The sequence below is a fragment of the Bos javanicus genome, chromosome 9 (genome assembly GCF_032452875.1).
Source record: "Bos javanicus breed banteng chromosome 9, ARS-OSU_banteng_1.0, whole genome shotgun sequence".
Taxonomy (NCBI): Eukaryota; Metazoa; Chordata; class Mammalia; order Artiodactyla; family Bovidae; genus Bos; species Bos javanicus.
The window spans coordinates 9696800-9714827 of record NC_083876.1 but is presented as its reverse complement, the minus strand read 5'-3'; the positions used below and the strand labels follow the sequence as shown (position 1 = coordinate 9714827).

Here is an 18028-nt window from a genome sequence, read left to right as displayed (position 1 = left end):
GCTAATACTATCTATGCTTTGAAATAAATCTTTGACTTTGACAAGAGATGCCTGTTTAAACATTATTTCCTTTTGGAGAAAAATATTTTTTTCTTAGTTAAAATGTGGTATAAGTGTTTTTCATTTGAAAATATTACATGTTAAAACTATTTGACAATTACACAGGCATGGACAGGCCCACTTCACTTAGGGTGCTCTGTACTGAAACCACAAGGAATGCCCCCTGGCTGGGCTGCTTCTCTGGCCTCTCTCAATGCTGGACTGACTCCTCAATAAGGGAATGGGGAGGTCAAAGCTCTCCAGAGACAGAGACCTGCTCTTTCCTCAGCACCCTGCTCAGCCCAAGGGAATTCCTCCATGAACACCCTCTGCTTTCTGCACACCCTCATCTTTCCTTCCCGACACACTCTGCACGTCTGGATCCCATCAATCCTCCTGCCCTTAGAGTAGAAGTCAGTTTGTATACTCAGTCCCGTTACTTACAAGTAGTAAGGGATAGCAGTGGTGCAAACATGCAGTCCTAAGCACTACATGATGATGCCTCTGTGAATTCTACAACATTCAACACCTAAACTGTTAACCAATTCTCCTCAGAAATGCCATTACACGTGGCTTCTGTGTTAAGCACTTTTCAGGAACATGGTGTTGTCCTTTATTAATATTATGGTTTGACAGTTTTGTGATCTGACCATTAAACCTAAATTAACCAAAATTCATCACACAATTCTCCTAAGAAAATGTGTTTGAGCTCCAAAGGACAAAATTTAAAAATAAATGGAGTATAATTTACCCATTAATTGAGAATAAGTAATAGCCTAAATTAGTTCTATTCTACAAACAATTCTTTCATTTTCAAAAAACAACATTTTTAAAAGTTCACATTTGAGGCAGTAGTCTCTTAAAGAACTTTCCTAAAGAAAGCAGATGGATGCTAAGTATATAAAACAGCAAGGAAAAAGAATATTTCAGAGAAGAGTAACCAAAATGTTTCTGTGCTACTGTTTTTGTCTTGAGGAAGAACACATGAGCAAAAAAAGAACAAACGCTTTCCTACTGCTTGTAAAGGAGCTACACTGAGATCCCACTTGTTTAATGGAATATTTGAATAATGGAATTATCAAACCCTCTGGACCCACTGCTGATAAGTAGGGGTACAAGAGCCAGCCTGTTCTCACAGCTGAATTTAAGTAAGGTACAGATCATTTCACTTTCTTATAATTCTTTTGTAGCTCAAGGTAGGCAATTATAAAAGTGGGCTGCTGCTAAGTCACTTCAGTCATGTCCGACTCTGTGCGACCCTATAGACGGCAGTCCACCAGGCTCTGCCGTCCCTGGGATTCTCCAGGCAAGAACACTGGAGTGGGGTGCCATTTCCCTCTCCAAAAGCGGGCTAGTTAGTCTCAAAGACAAGAATTATTTTCAGTAACAGTGACTATTTTTGATAGGGCATCAATATTGTTAAAAGACTAAGATCCTTGAGAAACAAAGAAATAAGAACAGTGATCAACCTCGGTCAAATTTAAAAAGCAATTTCTCATTCATTCAAGTAAGTATGATGAAAATAATTTATTCCAAAGAAATAATTAAAATGTGCTTTTGATGAGCTATTAGCTCATATTTGAAAATAAAAGCTTATAAAACTTTCATAAAATGTTTGAATAAAAACATTTTCATAAATCAATAATCTTGTGTGAAATGATATATGTATTTTGCAAACTATAAGTGGTATACAAAATCAAGGCAAATGATTTTTTATTATGTGTTACAACATACAGGTATATATTAATGGACTAAAACTGAAGACTGATTTTTAGAAATTATTTATTTTCAAAATGTTAAAACTGAGTAATGTTATTATTTTCTCAAGTGAAGTAGAAGAAAGAAGATCTGAGATCACCTAAAATCAATATATTTTACAAAAGGTTCCAAGTACATATAATCTGCTTAGACTATTAACTATTGGAAGTATGGATTTAATTTACATTACCTAACCTATTGAATTTATTTTCCCTAATTTATCTTCCTATCTAATAATTCTATGGATAATTAAATTTGCTTCTAGTACATTTTCTGGTTATATTCTAAGAGAAGAAGACATACTGTTAAAAAAAATCTATCAAAAGACTCATCTCAAACTTAGCACCAAGAAATTATTTCTCAGTATCATAAATTTTTTAAAAATTTCAGTAAGTAATTATCAAAGCCTGAAAAAGATGGAGTTGAGAGAGAAGTAAAGGTGAAGCACATAAAGCAAACTAGCTGTACTAAACGAAGTACAGAAACTATGGCCAAGCTGATGACAGCAGTATGAGAATGAAGAGGGCCTGGCTACTTTCAACATACCCAGTTCTAGTTTCTGACAAGAGGGGAGCTCTTCTGTTACCATAATGAAGTAGCTGTGCAGACCCTTGAAGGCCAGCAGCAGGGCAGCGCAGAGGGTGTAGTGGAAACGGTAGGCGTGACGCAGGAAGGAATCTGCGATGACAAAGCTGCAGCCCTGAACAAAGAGGAGATTTGGGACACAATGTTAGTAACCAGAGTCTAAAAATAGCACACCGAAACTTAGAAAAATAAAGGATTTACTAATCACAGTTATTCTAAAACATGTAAGAAGTCTAGCAGCATCTTAGGAAGTTGTTCTCATTCATACAGGTAATTTAAACACAGGAAATGTGATTCGAGAAATCTTAGTTTCACTGGACTTTAAAAACAAGCAGATCAAATGATGATTTTTAAAAATTTGAGATTCAGATTGTATTTCAACTGAGGGCCACTCTGTTTTTATAGTATGAACCCTCTCTTCTTTTAGGGGAGTAACAGATATACTTATACTGCTGCAAGTTAGGTCTCAACTCTGGCAGGGGTTCCTCACAGGCTCCTCTGGAATGATCCTACCAGCTCCGTTAACAGAGCAGGAGGTGACAGGAACAAGTTAAAAAAAGCACTGCCTGTCAAAGATGCCTATTCATGAAATCTTGTAAAATCTTGAAGCATCAGGTTCGTTTTCATAAAAAACAACTGGAACCAATCAACTTGTGAAGATCATGTTTAATTAGATCTGTAAGTCGTTGAGCTCAAATAATTAATAAAAGAACTATTACATCCACAGATATATAACAGTTAAAACACATTTCATTCAAAACAAGAGAGAAACGAGGCTTTATAAACACTTCAGTTCTTACGTCTGGTGATAACTGCTTTGTGTAGTTAATACCAAAGACCACACTTTCAAGAGTAGGAATCACAGAATCTTTGTTTTGTGCTGGTGCATTTCTGTTTAACCAAGTTGTCTTCACAGGACGAGGAAAACTGGAGGAACAAGCATCACATTATTGTTGTCATAACAGTCTATTTATAGAGTGCTAAGTTAAATGTTTACAAAAGAAAGTCTTTGAGGAATAGAATAAAAAGCAAGGACTTTGCAAGATTATGATTTCTAAAGTATTCTTAAAGTACTTTTACAAATATTCCTTTAAAATTTGAATTATTATTATTAAAAAAAAACTAAGATTAGATGCTTGAGACTACTTCTGTATTACTGGGCTTTGGGGAGGGATAAAACAGGGTGGGATCAAGAGTAGCTCAGGGACAAATGAGGGTCCAGCTTTAATTTGGAAATTCTGACCTGTCAGAACTGGTGACCAAATTCACAAAGTTAACAGTCAAATATAGGTGCTGCTTACAGAAATAAAGAGGTCCCACTTAAGGGCAGAAAAAGGAAAACCACGAGTCTACTTGTTCTCTCTCTCCTTCAAAAACAAGGTATTTCCTTTCTCTTCACTAGAAGTCTATAAACTTTAAGATAACCTAAGTAAGTGCTTCAAGGCACTACCTCAATCACATAGGGTATGAACCACTGCTGTTAGTATTAACATTACATTTAATATATCACAAATTCTATAGAATAAGAACCATATTCTGCTTGAATGTTTAAAAATCATGGACAATATTTTTTTTTCTAAGATTAAGTACTAGCTAATTATAAGAAGGCCAAAGCATTTCACTATCTAGCAGTTTGGCAAAAGGGGTAAGGCAGGAAAGTGAATCAAATGTACCAAAAGCAGAGGGCAGTCTTCATGTGCAAAATCAATTTGCTTTGCAACAATGAAATCTCTAAATCCTAGCCAAGAGGGTGTAGCAAGGCAATGGTAAATTCCACCTGCTATGACAGAACTGAGTTTCTCAAGATTGAGTCAAAGAAGCTGTACTTAAAAAAAATCAAGTATAAGAAAAAAGTTATGCAAAAAACAAGCAAAGAAAGAAATCCTAATCCCAGTTACTTAAAATAATTGATTTATATCTATAGTTGGGTTGATCATAGAAATTGTTTTATGTAAAAATAATGTTTAAAAGGTAATATTATAAATTTTTTTTTCATTTATTTTAGAGGATTAAAAAGTCCAGCCATAACAAAACTTCAGGGAAAAACTTGTCTTCACAGAAACACAGTGAGGAATGTTATCTGTAACAGGACCCTCTACCGCATGCCACCAGCAGACAGCCTTCTTCCCCTTTCCTTGCTTTCCTTCCCAACCCAACCATCTAGTTTACAGGCCAAGAAGCCCAGGAAAGGCACTGCTCCCTCTAGGGCACAGCTCCAGCAGCAAGAGAGAGGACTTCAGAACCCAGGCAACAACGGAAAGAGGAGCAACCTCAGCTGTTACGGGCGTCCCAGTCTCCTCTCCCATCACTAACCAGAGCCAACAGCTGAATCCTCTTGGCTTCTGATTCTGAGCCAAAAGTGTCTTCTCCTTCCAGCAAAAGGTCTCTAGGATGCGAGCTGTCTCTATCCCCTACTAGCTTGTGGCAAAAACAGCTGTGTTGCAAGAGGAAGCACAAACTGATGTTACCAGGATGAGTTCTATGTAACCAGGGACTAAAAAGCAGCACTAATAACCCAAGTGAATCTCAACGAACAGTTCCTACATTTTTTCAGAAAAGAAACTAAGCCATGAATGTATTTCTTTGTTATAAAGAAAAAGTAATGGTTGGAACAGTATAGTTCAGGATTTTTACTGAAATTACAAAAATAAGAAATTCAGAAGACTACAGGAATGTATTGTATAAACAGATAAAAATTTAATTTCAAAACCTAACATGTAATTCATACCAGATATACTACTTATTCAAAAGCTATATATCAAAAAATATACTTTCCTATCAAAGAAGTTTCACTGAGTTATCATGCTATTAAATATTAATTTAATCAACATCTAAAATTGTTTTGAAGATGTTTCTAATAAAATTATGTATAATAATAGGAACACTTTCCTGTTTACAAAGTTATAGCAACTGAGAACAAGCTCTCAAAGGTCTAATAGGAAAGACAAAACCCGCACAATAACTAGTTACAGATCTTACTACAGAATAAGGAAGGCAAAAGTAGGTCATCAGGAGAAACAGACTCTTCCTGGCCCCATGCTCTAAAGACATCACGGGACAACACAGGGGAAGACATGCTCACAATTTTTACAGCAACTTAAAGATACGCAACAGGGTGTTACTAGGGGGGAAATTTGTTAGTGTCTTGGTTTTCTATAAATTCTCAGGGTAATTCCAAAAATCACCTACTTAGTTTTCTGATAAATCAGTTTAGCATCCTAACCCTTGAGTATCATCCCTAATATCAGTTTCTGCAAAAAGATTTATGCCAGCAATTATAAAGTAGTTCATAAATCAAGTCAATTTGGAATCTTTTCACATAAGTTACTGATTTAAAAGTGTCATTTCTGTTGCCCCTGCAATAAGGATGATGTTATTTTGAGAACTGAAGAGTTTGAACTGTATCCTCACATTAATGAAAGACAATTCATCTCCCCCATGGAAGTGAGCAGAAAAAACAATTATCCCAATGCATTCATTATAATCCAGAATATTATATACCTTTAGGCTAATGTGATATAGTTTCAAAAGATTTATTTAGTAAAGATCCATAAAATTGGTTAATAACTTAGAAAACAAGAACTATTGTATAGTACAGATTTAAGAAGATACAACTAAGTCCATTCAGAGAAAAGACAAAAAAAGCTATGAAAAGATGAATATACTTTCCCAGAGAATGAATAATTATAGTCTAGCATTACATAAATGCTATACTAAACAATACTATATGGTTGCTTCCAGATCGTATTATTTTTCCTGGTCAGTTTGACAAAGATTGCTCCATATTTTTTCAAAAAAAGTCATCAATTTAATATTCCTATGCTCTTAAATTTTACTAACACTTTAGTATAAAAACGAAAGTATTAAATAAGTGTGACTTTAGAAATTCCTATTTCAGTTATCTTCACCAAAGCATATGCTTTCATTTATAAAAATAAATGACACTATATTAATAAGGATCAGGGAGCTGGTTACATTTACCTTATCAGTGGCTGGTGTAGCGCAACCAGTGACGCATGGACTGTAACAGACACAACAGAAAGGTGGAAATAATCAAACATGACGTTAACGTGGTGATGGAGGCCTCTCTGGAGGCTGAAGTGCAGCTTCAGCGTGCGGCTGCTTATTAGCTGCAATGCATTCAGATCATCTGCCCTATGAAAAGCAACCCGTTTGCTTGTTAGTACAGAAATTTAATGAAGGCCAACGTTTTGTAGAGTAATTTAAACTATCAAAATATTTAATTACTTAACTATTTTTTAAAAACAAAATGAGAACAATTTTTAAAGCATCACATTTGCATTATGAAATGCAATATGAAATCTAACAATAAAGAAATAACCAGATCTTACTTACAGTTTTCTATCTGTACTTACAATTTCCATGTTAATGGACTGTTTTTCACTACTGTGCCTACAAAATGAGTCTTTTTTTGATACTTTAGGAAATACTCTCATCCTAAAATTTTACTCCAGTAGGGAATACTGTTTATAGTAAAGCTGCAGTATCATGTAGGTCAAATCCTATTATGATAAATCCCAAAAGGTATTTAAGACTGTTTTTATGGTACAAAATTTTGTTATTAAATGTTGCTCAAAAATAAGCAAGCAATTAGTATATACTTTATCATCGATATTTAGTCATTAGATTTATACATACAAAAACTGAAACAATGCCATGAAAATTACTTCCAAATATATACGTATTTTTAACCAATATGTACCTACAACTATGAACTATGTACTCATTTCAGCTTATAGAATTCTGACTTGGTTTATGAAAGAATTCCCTCAAGGACTTCTCTGCAATAAACAAGTATTTCAGAGAAGCAGCAGCTACCATGTAAAGACTTATTCCTCTGCAGTGGTAAAGAAGGCATCTCACATCAGACCTCTCAGTACTATGGCTGCCTAGACATTTATGCCACAAGTAGTCTGAATTTGTATACAATTTTCAAGAAGTATTTCTACAAAAATAGAATAGTAAAATGGATCTCTGTTTCTTGTTTTAAATGGATACAAGCACAGCTTGTCCCTAAAATGTGTGACTACTTGTCCAGATGTGTGGACAAGTTTAGGGTTGTTTTAGTCACTAAGTCGTGTGTGACTCATGGACTGTAGCCCGCAAGGCTCTTCTGTCCATGGGATTGCCCAGGCAAGAATGCTGGAGTGGGCTGCCATTTCCCTCTTAGGGGATCTTTCTGAACCAGGGTAGCCGGTCCTAAATCTTCCTCATGGACTCTGGAAACAGCTGTCAGGTCTAAGAGTCACAAGTCTCGGTAACTCTCTGAAGATCAAGAAGGCCCCGCCTGAAGAGGGCATCACTCATGCCACCAAGAAAGAGTAGCCAGTGACGCAGTGGAACAGAGCTAAGGCAGGTTTAAAGGCCACAAGGCAGGGGTGCTGTGTCAACAGTGCAATGTCCAAGAGTCTCAGAAGCTGTTTCATGTTTCTTCAGTTCATCTGGCTTTGCTACCTGCAGCTCCTGGAACCAGCATGAGCACAAAAAACCAGGACTAACCATTCCCATGAGACTCTCCCAAGGGGGAGAAGTTCAAAATAAATAAGAAGAGGGTAGGCTGGGTTCCAAGAAGAAAATGGGACTTTAATAGGGATAGATAACAGTCACACATGACTACAGATTTTTAACTGTTCGATTAGCCTACTCACGAATAATCTCCATCTGTGAAGTGTAGATCCAGGGATAACAGAAAATTCATTTCCTCAAGGGTTTCTTCAATCTGAAGAGAAATCAGACTATGAGATGCCTTTTGAATATTTTATAGAAAGTTAGAAATATGCCTTGAGGCTTTATGAAAATATTTATCTAAATATATATGAAGAAATGTTTACCTTTTTTTCATCCAACAACATTTTAACTTTGAAGATCATGACATCATTTAAAACAACCTCCTCATTTTTATATAGAATTTGAAATGTTTTACTGCAAATCAGAGAATCATGAACTGAAGCTGGAAAGGCTAAAGTCATACCTAAAATAGACAAGATATGCAATTGACAGGTAAAAGGCAAAATACAGTATAATTAAAACTTGTGGTTATTTCAAAATACTATATGTTAGATTATACAACTCCAACACCATTATTTTATATAGCAGTATTGGAACATTTCTGAAAGTTTATTAATTACTATGATAAAAATGAATAGAGAAGAACATTATAACCATTACAGAACTCTTGTACAACTAATTTGAATCTGAGAAGGTAAATGAGAAACCTCAAGGTGGAATTTAAGAGTGAACAATTCATTCATATGCCAGAGGAATCTGGTTGGCTTTTGTCCTGGTTGCTAGGAAGTAACTTCTAAGCCCTGGGAATAAAGAATTTGGTTGGCTTTTCTCCCTAATTCCTGAGAGCTAGCCTCTAAATCCAGAATTTCTCAGTGACAGAAGTGTCTGTTATTCATGGTAGCCCAAAGAGTATATGATGAGGAGGTGACTGAGAATGGGGACTGGCCACACCCGTAAGACAACTATGCGACTGGTAAGTTGGGGTTTTCAGCCTCATGCTGTACGCCCAACATCCAGGAGGAAAGAGGGCTGGAGACCAAGTCATGTGGCTGCTGAGCCGATCAGTCATGCCCACGTAACGCAACACCAACAAATGCGAGACACTGAGCCATGGCCCCTTCTCTCTGTGTTATCATACAGGCTTCCTGGGCGGGAAATGTATTCCTGACTCCCTGGGGAGAGAACAATGGGAGCTTCACAGATCTGGGGCCCTCCAGACCTGGCTGAATGCGTCTGTTCTCCTGGATGGCTCTGCTTTGTATCTCTTTGCTGTAACAGAATTTTAATAACAAGTAGAGTTGTGTGAGTTACTAGTGAATCACTGAACCTGAGGGGAGATCAGGACTCCCAACTTGCAGCCACATGATCAGAAGTGAGGGTAGCCTGTGGATCCTCCTGTCATAGCTGGTGTCTGAGATGAGAGCATCTTAAGGAAAACTGCATACTGGAAAGGGTAGTCCGCCTCCAGCCTGCTGGTTTCAGCTCATCCCAACAGCCTACTTGCTGTCTTATTACTCTATCCTCCAGAAATGGTGGTGGTGGTGGTGGTTTAGTTGTTAAGTCGTGTCCGACTTTTGCAATCCCATAGACTGTAGCCCTCCAGGCCCCTCTGTCCATGGGATTCTCCAAGCAAGAACACTGGAGTGGCTTGCCATTTCCTTCTCCAGGGAAATATCCTTCAGAAGTAACATGGAAAAAGCAGTTATAGAAGCTAGAGTTGGTCAGTGGGCACCTCTGCAGGCAGAGAACTCAGAGTGTGACACCGGAGTCCACCTGGAGCAAGGAGGGTGCCCCCATGGGGTCATGTCGACACCTCTGTAGGAGGGGATGGCGGTCCAGGCAGAGCAGGGTGCTGGGCACTCATGCAAGATGAGGGGGCAACTGCACGAGAGGGCACCTACGGCTTGCAGGGGAGGGGGTCCTGGCAGAGGGGCACCCTGGCAGAGCAGCTGCAAAAGGATAAAACTTCCACCTGAGTGTGAAGGTGGGTGTGGGCAGCGGCAGCCTGATGCACTCCAACACGGCCGGAGAGAGGAGAGGAGACTGCCTGCAGGAGGACAGAAAGGCTCAGGTGGGGTGAGGACAGTCACGGGACAGGAGCTGCGTGAGGGGCTGAAGCCCCAGAGGCGCGCAGACGCGTCCACGAGGGAGCGGGCACGGCACAGCAGCCTGCTTATGGAAGAGACTGACAGGGGACCAAGGGCCTCAAGGACAGTGACAGCCAGCTTCCTCACTGAAACCTCCAGGCAAAGGAGGGACACAAACGGAAAGGAGACCCAACTACAGAGTGAGTCCTGCAGCACTAGACGAGAATTAGAAACACTGATTCGAATTCAAGGTTTTCTATATGCCTAAAGAAAAACAGGTGTAAACGTGTCCATGTATGATAAATACATGTGTGTGTATACAGATCCTCACCAGCTCTGTCCACTCAAAGGGGCTGAGAACACAACCCCAGTACTGGCTCCTAACACTGGTCTCATTAAGAGGAACCAGGGCTTTGGAGAAATGGCTGACTCCAGAGTTGGGCACACACAGGACAAGACAGGCCTGGCCCATCATTTCACATCAGAAAGTAAGTGCTAGAAAAATGAGGGGACACATCAAAAGAACAGGAAGCCAGCTTGAAGGGGCTATCCTGGTTGGATCTGGGATCAACTGAACATCAAAATAAATTACGAGAGAAATGGATTAACATGCACTGGATAATAAGAGAAATTCACAAATCCACAGATACAAATAAATAAAAGCCCAGAAGTCTGAAGGGAAAAAGAGTGACTTTATAGTGGAAAAGTGACAGAGAATCAAATGATCTGTTAACATCACATGAATGGGACACACTGAGGGCATGTGCCACCTAATAAGATACAATGAGATGAGCACAGCATCACTCCTGAGACAGTCCTATCAAAGATCACAAGGGAATCACAGAACAATGAAAACTGAAGGACTTTCTACAAACTATCGGGACTACAGTCTTCAAGAACATTATGGTCCTGAGAGTCAAGGACAGACGGAGGAACTCTTCCAGAACGAAAGAGACCCACGAGGCACAGCACCTGTTACAGGGCACGATTCTGAACTGGATCATTTGCTGCAAAGGCCTTTATGGGGAGAGGTCACAAACTTCAATGGGTCTGAGTATACGTTGGCAAGGAAGTACCAATGTCAGTTTTATAATCTGATGCTTTCATTGGGTTATACAGGACAATTCTCTTGTCTGGAGGACATACACACTGAAGTGCTTAGGGATGGTGGAGCACAGTTCAGGAGAGAAGTGCTTTGTCTCGTACTTACAACTTTTCCCTTCACACATATATAAAGGAAATCGAGTAGATCACAAACTCAACTTCTATAAAGGGGCAGAGGTGAAAAGAGGAAGAAACTTTCCTCAATGGAAAGAAAAACTTAAAGCACTCAGATAATGCAGAGGTAGAATCTGCCACCGCAGAAAGCACCAGAACGGCTGTAGCTCCGGAGCAGGGCTTCTTCCTCCTCCATGATCCCCTCCCACGTGCCCACAGCTCCTGTGCGCCCATGGGTGCTTGTAGACAGGCTCCGTGCCTCCTATGGCGACCTCCACCACCTCCGAATGGCATGGAGTCAGGCAGCACCACCTGCAGACTCCTGGAAGCCCTTATGCTTGAAGGCTCTAGCACTCAAGGCAAGGTTGTGTGTGCATGCGTGCTTAGTCACTCAGTCGTGTCTGACTCTTGCAACCACATGGACTGTAGCCCTCCAGCTCCTCTGTCCGTGGGGCTTTTCAGGCAAGAATTCTGGACTGAGTTGCCATTACTTCATACCAAACAACTCCAGGCATCAATGTGGGTGATAAATCGCCCCAATTCATTCCCTCCCCTCCCTCAGGTTTCTTGCCTTGTAGCCCTTCTAGCTCCTACTCCTAGTCTGGTCCCCTAAAGCTTTCATGACCAATGACTGCAATCCTTTGGTAACTTACATTTCAATCAACACCCTCTCTCATGCCCCGGCCTTTCTTTCCAGTTCATTCTATCTAAGACCAGCACTTCAGCAATCCTTTGCTGCTGCTGCTGCTAAGTTGCTTCAGTCATGTCCGACTCTGTGCAACGCCACAGACAGCAGCCCACCAGGCTCCCGTCCCTGGGATTCTCCAGGCAAGAACACTGGAGTGGGTTGCCATTTCCTTCTCCAATGCATGAAAGTGAAAAGTGAAAGTGAAGTTGCTCAGTCGTGTCCGACCCTCAGCGACCCCATGGACTGCAGCCTACTTAGGCTCCTCCATCCATGGGATTTTCCAGGCAAGAGTACTGGAATGGGGTGCCATTGCCTTCTCTGAGCAATCCTTTGACCCCCCTCTAAAGAGGAGAGTCTGCGAATCCTACTCTTCTCAGCCCTCTGCTTCTTCTCAAGTCCTCACTTCCCTCCCCAACTTTTACTTAAACTCCATGGTCCAGTGTCATCGGCACCCCTTCCTTAGTGCTGCCGAGTAGTCACACTACATTTTCAGAATCATTCTCTCTCCACTTCCCCAGATGACTATTTCATACATTTCCTCCTCTCCCTCAGTCTCAACCAAGAAGTTTGGTTCTTATTTCATAAGAAGATATAAGCTCCACTAGGGCATCTACCCACGGACACCCCCTGGACAAGCTCCCCATTTCTCTGACCCCCTTTCTGGCAAACGCCTCAAAGAATTCTCTGCATTTAACGTCCCTGCTTCATCTCCCCCCTTTCTCTCTTTAGCCCATTTCATGACAGCTGGTCTTCAAGATGCCCCCACCCTGAGTCTCACTGTGTGGCTTTCACATCCTTGTGTCTACTTCCCACAAAGTCCCAGGAGGATCTGTGTGGATACAGCAGAGGTAACAGACTGCAACCTCTTGAGACCCTGAGCCAGACGTAAGCTGCTGAGCAACTTCCGGATTCCAGATCCAAAGAAACTGTGAGATAATGCTTGTTGTTTTAAACTAAGTTTGGGGGTAAATTCTTACACAGCGATAATTCATCCACACTTAACTAGACTTTGACCAAGTAACTGCTCTTATCAAGACCAAAGAATGACCTCCACTTTGCTAAAAGGAATACTCCGTTCTTAGAGCTCATCTTGGTTGACTTATAGTCCGCCTCTGATCAGTGACACACTCTCTCCTTCCTGAAGGCATCCTGGATGTCCCACTTTCCTGGTTTTGCTCCTACCTCATGGGCCATGCCCTTTTAGTCATTTTTTTTGCTGTTTTTTTCTTATCCAAGAAGCATAGCCTCATGGTTAAGGACAGACTGTGGTTGAAATTCAGGCTCTGCCACTTATTAGCCCTAATTCGACCATTACTAATCTCTTACGCCTACATCCGATCTTCAGTAAATCCCACTAGCTCTGCCAACAAACTATGCACATCCAGCACTACTGAGTGAGAGTGACAGAAGTGCTTGAACTGAAACATCCCACTGTTAGGAGTGCCCTGAATGGGATTCTAAAGTACAGGATAAGAAACTGTACAGAGAATAAATTATCCTAAACTGCTTTGGAATGACAGTAAGTAACCTTCTGTGAGGGTCACCTCTGTCTCAATTAACATCAATATTTAAAGCTTTCAAAAAGATGTACCAATGATTTACATAATAAACTTTTTAAATTTTATTCTCAAATCAGGAGCCAAGGGCAAAAGGTGGAACAGTCCCATTCATTTATTCACTCATCCAGTCAACAAGTATTTATTGAATACCTATTACAACAGCTATTATTATAATCCATTAGTCATCACATAATACTTTCTAGGTGTTAGAGATAAACAGTAAAATTAAAGAGATAAGAACCTCTGACCTTTTGGAGCTCACATCCTAATGGGAAGGGAGACAGAGAATAAAAATAGTAAATAAGAAAAATGACACAGTGTGTTTGAAGGCAGTAAAGTGCTGCACAGAAAGGTAAAGAGAGGAAAGCAGGTGAGAAAGGCAGCAGTTTTAAACAGAGCAGCCAGGCAACACTTAATAGAGAAGCTGACCTCTCAGGAAGGAACGGAACGCACTCCCACATTCTCTCTCCGCTATGGGCTCCCTTCACCTGAGAAGTCTGGAAGCTTGTTCCCTGGAGAGGGTGAAACAGAGCCCTCTGAATGGCAAAGCAGAGAGCACCAAGTTATGAGCAGAGGGATCCTGACCCTGGATGCAGAAGTTCGCAGAGCTCTTCCTCCTTGGGTTCCCAGAAGGCTGGCAGTTAGATTCTTCCTTTCTAGGAAGGAAACAGGCTAGCCTTCTCTGGTATCTGAGGAACTGTGGTGAGTCTAAGATCTAACCCTACTTGCAAACCAATAAGCTAGCTGGCCACAGTGTCACGGTGCTGGCAGGAGACACGGGATTCCTGGGCCAGAGATGCACAGCAATAGCCTGAGTTTCAAGTTCACCTCAGTTCCCCTTGTTCTCTCCCCAGGAACATGGATGTGACACAGGTCAATACTACTCATGCAGTGAGGTTCTGGTCACAGTTGAGGAACTCTAAGCTTAGGAAACCTCAATCTTTTTTAAGGGGCTATAAGAAAAACCTAAAATCACTGCAGATGGTGATTGCAGCCATGAAATTAAAAGACGCTTACTCCTTGGAAGGAAAGTTATGACCAATCTAGATAGCATATTCAAAAGCAGAGACATTACTTTGCCAACAAAGGTCTGTTTACTCAAGGTTATGGTTTTTCCAGTGGTCATGTATGGATGTGAGAGTTGGACTGTGAACAAAGCTGAGCGCCGAAGAATTGATGCTTTTGAACTGTGGTGTTGGAGAAGACTGTTGAGAGTCCCTTGGACTGCAAGGAGAGCCAACCTATCCAGTCCATCCTAAAGGAGATCAGCCCTGGGTGTTCACTGGAAGGACTGATGCTAAGGCTGAAACTCCAATACTTTGGCCACCTCATGAAAAAAGTTGATTCATTGGAAAAGACTCTGATGCTGGGGGGGATTGGGGGCAGGAGGAAGAGGGGACGACAGAGGATGAGATGGCTGGATGGCATCACTGACTCGATGGATGTGAGTTTGAGTGAACTCCAGGAGTTGGTGATGGACAGGGAGGCATGGCGTGCTGCGATTCATGGGGTCGCAGAGTCGGACACAACTGACCAGCTGAACTGAACTGAAATGAAGAAAAACCTGTGTAAACTTTGAACTGGAGCCAGACCTTATCTTTGTCAGTGTGTATGTGTGTGTCCGTTGCTCAGTCATGTCTGACTCTTTGTGACTCTATGGACTGTTGCCTGCTGGCCTCCTTTGTTCATGCCAGGCAAGAATACTGGAGTGGGTAGCCATTCCCTTCTCCAGGGGATCTTCCTGACCCAGGGATCAAACCCCAGGTCTCCTGAATTGCAGGCAAATTCTTTACTGTCTGAGCCACTACTTATACCTCCCAAAGCTCTTTACTACAGCAACATCTTTAAAAAGATGATTTGGAACAAAAGCCTTTCAGTGTCTCTGCTCACAAGATGTACAAAAACTGGGAAACCATGGAGAATTACTTTCAACAACTTACAAGGTAAAATCTGATTTTCCACAACTCTTGATATGGGGAATCTGACAAGTTGGTATATCTATAATAGATGTATTATGTAAATTTATTTTATTAGATAAGATCTATAGATGCTGACTTCACAGATTCCTTAGCAATCGGCTCACCAACATCACCCACTATGAAGCTCAAAGACACAAGTCCCAGGTATGCTTTACCAAACGTCTAATCAGCTTCCTTGTCTCCTCCTGCAGACACCTGAGGACAATCAGACATTGGAAGAAGGCTTCTAACATACAAGTTAGAAACCAAAGCAGAGAGAAAAGCAACTTGTAGAGAGAAATTTTAAAAAATCTATCAGTGTTGTTCTCAGAGAAAAGATATTGCATTCATGAAATAAGAAAATGCTGCTGTAACTGGGGGCGAGAGAGGGATGTATTGGGAGGCTGGGGATAGCAGATGCAAACTACTGTATATAGGATGCATAAACAACCAGGTCCTACTGCACAGCACAGGGAACTATATTCACTATCCTGTGACAAACCATAATGGAAAAGAATATGAGAAAGAATGCATATAAATACATATATATGTACCTGTATATATATATCACTTGCTGTACAGTAAAAACTAACACAAGATTGAAATCAACTATATTTCAATACAATAAATTTTTAATAAGGAAAATGTTGCTACACAAAGGAACAGTAACAAAACAAAAGAGCATTTGAATTTTAAAAGAAAAGATGGGGCAAGAGGGAGCAAAGAAAAACAGGGAAGTGAGGAGGGACAGAGAAAGAAAAAGGGAGAAAGAGAAAGCCAAAAAGCTCAAAAAAGGGGTTAAAGTTGAATTAAAAAACCTATTAAATACAACAAAAAGACAGAAATGGAAAAAAAGTAAGAGGAAAAATACTAAAAACTATGAGAACCAGTGAAGGTGATCAACCATCTAAAGGACAGAAGTTTTATAAAGAAAGAACACAGAAAACAGGTGGGAGAAAATAACAAACAGAACATTTCTCTGAACTGAAGTCCATGTGCTTCTGGAAGAAAAGGCCCAGTGAGCCTCAGAGACCACAGGGGCGTCATCATGTGCGCTAGGGCCACAGAAACAGAGAGAGAGTCCCACAGGATTCTTGACAGGGGTAAGGATCACATTCCTTGACCAGCAACTAGAGCTTCGGGGCTCTCAACAGCCAAGCTGCAACCCCAAAAGACAAGGGGCCAACATTCCCAAAATTCTGAAGCAAAGAGAATTCCTTTCCAACCTAGAATTCCATGCTCAGCTAAACACATGTTAAGAGTAGAATAAAGACATTTTAGAGATTAAAATTTTTTCTTTATGTCTGAAAGAAAAGTATGCCACTTTTCCCAACAAGATGTTGGAGAACAGCCTCCACCAAAATGAGACAGAAAACCAGGAGAAAAAAACAGGTGGAAGGGAAGAAGACCAATGTACAAGGGAGGCCGAGGGAATGGCAGGAAGAGGGTGAGGACGCTTCCGAAGACGTCCTTTGTCCTAGATAGAGGTGATGCATCAAGATAGGATCAGTGTGCTCAGAACAGACAGCTATGTTGAGGTCTACCATCCTAAAGACTTCTGCTGCCATGGTGCCTTTTTTTTTTTTTAAATAACCTAAGGACAAATTAAAAGCTTGGCCAGATTTCTTTCAGCACTAGCTGTGTTTGAAGATATACTCAGGACATTTCCGCCCTATGGGAGCCTATGATCATACAAGGGCAGTCTTTATATCTCACAGTGGCTTTCTGCTTTGCCTTACTCGAGTCTAAGAGTTGCAGGAAGGAAAACTGAGTAGTAAGGGTAGATGCACACCAACCTGTCTCATACATTGTACATCCAGTGCTCCATCACACCATAACCTTGGAGGAAGCCCTGGACATGTGAGCTCTGTGTTTCATACAACTCACTCCTGACCTTGCCTACCAACTCCCCTAGAGGTATCCTGAGGCCCCTCAGTATGCAGAAGCACACCACAACCAGGGACTACTTGGCTTTCTCATGGATGCTTCTTCAAATAGCAGTGTCCCTTATACCAGGCTTGTGCTATTACTCAGTTCTTCCAAACTCAACCAGACCCGTCCATGGCAGACACTCGTAGGTCAATAAAGTATAAACAAAAAAAAAAAAGAATGATTAACACAAAAATCAGGAGAGGTGTTCAGGATGCCTTTATGGTACTAGTAATATTCCATTTCTTAAATGAAGGGTTAGGTACCTGGGTGTTTTTTTATCACTTAATAAAATAATGTTTTATATTAGCTTCAAAAATGTCTGAACATTTCACAATAAAATTTTAAATGCTTATTGTAAAGGTACTCTATGTCATGCATTGTTCTAAGCTAAGTAGATCAAACCAAAAAACCACTCTCTCTGCTCTCACCTAATTCTGTAAATTTCATTTCCACTAAATTTTACAGAGAAGCAAGAGAGCCATGACATCTCATAAGATGAGGATGAACTTGGTCAGTGGAGTCAGGAAAGGCTTTGGTAAAATTTAAAAATAAAATAAAATTAAAAAAAAAAAAAAGAAGATCCCAGGCATGAATATGATAAACCTAAAAATATGTATATTTGGCTTTGATGTAATAAATAATTTAAAAAAGCAAAAAAATAAAAAAAATAAAAAG

At 40.4% G+C, this 18028-nt stretch overlaps 1 protein-coding gene across 6 annotated transcripts in view; it reads right to left on the bottom strand.

Moving 5' to 3' along the window:
* FAM135A (family with sequence similarity 135 member A) overlaps window positions 1-18028 on the bottom strand; it is a 154208-nt gene that overhangs the window by 67663 nt on the left and 68517 nt on the right. For 5 of the 6 annotated variants that reach the window (XM_061427131.1, XM_061427136.1, XM_061427132.1 and 2 more), the window contains exons 5-9: window positions 8235-8374; window positions 8052-8122; window positions 6364-6537; window positions 3183-3309; window positions 2344-2497 (exon numbers count right to left, since the gene is read on the bottom strand). In XM_061427131.1, coding sequence (XP_061283115.1) covers window positions 2344-2497; window positions 3183-3309; window positions 6364-6537; window positions 8052-8122; window positions 8235-8374 — 666 coding nt within the window. The remainder of the gene's footprint in view (window positions 1-2343; window positions 2498-3182; window positions 3310-6363; window positions 6538-8051; window positions 8123-8234; window positions 8375-18028) is intronic. The other variant, XM_061427134.1, reaches the window with a different exon arrangement.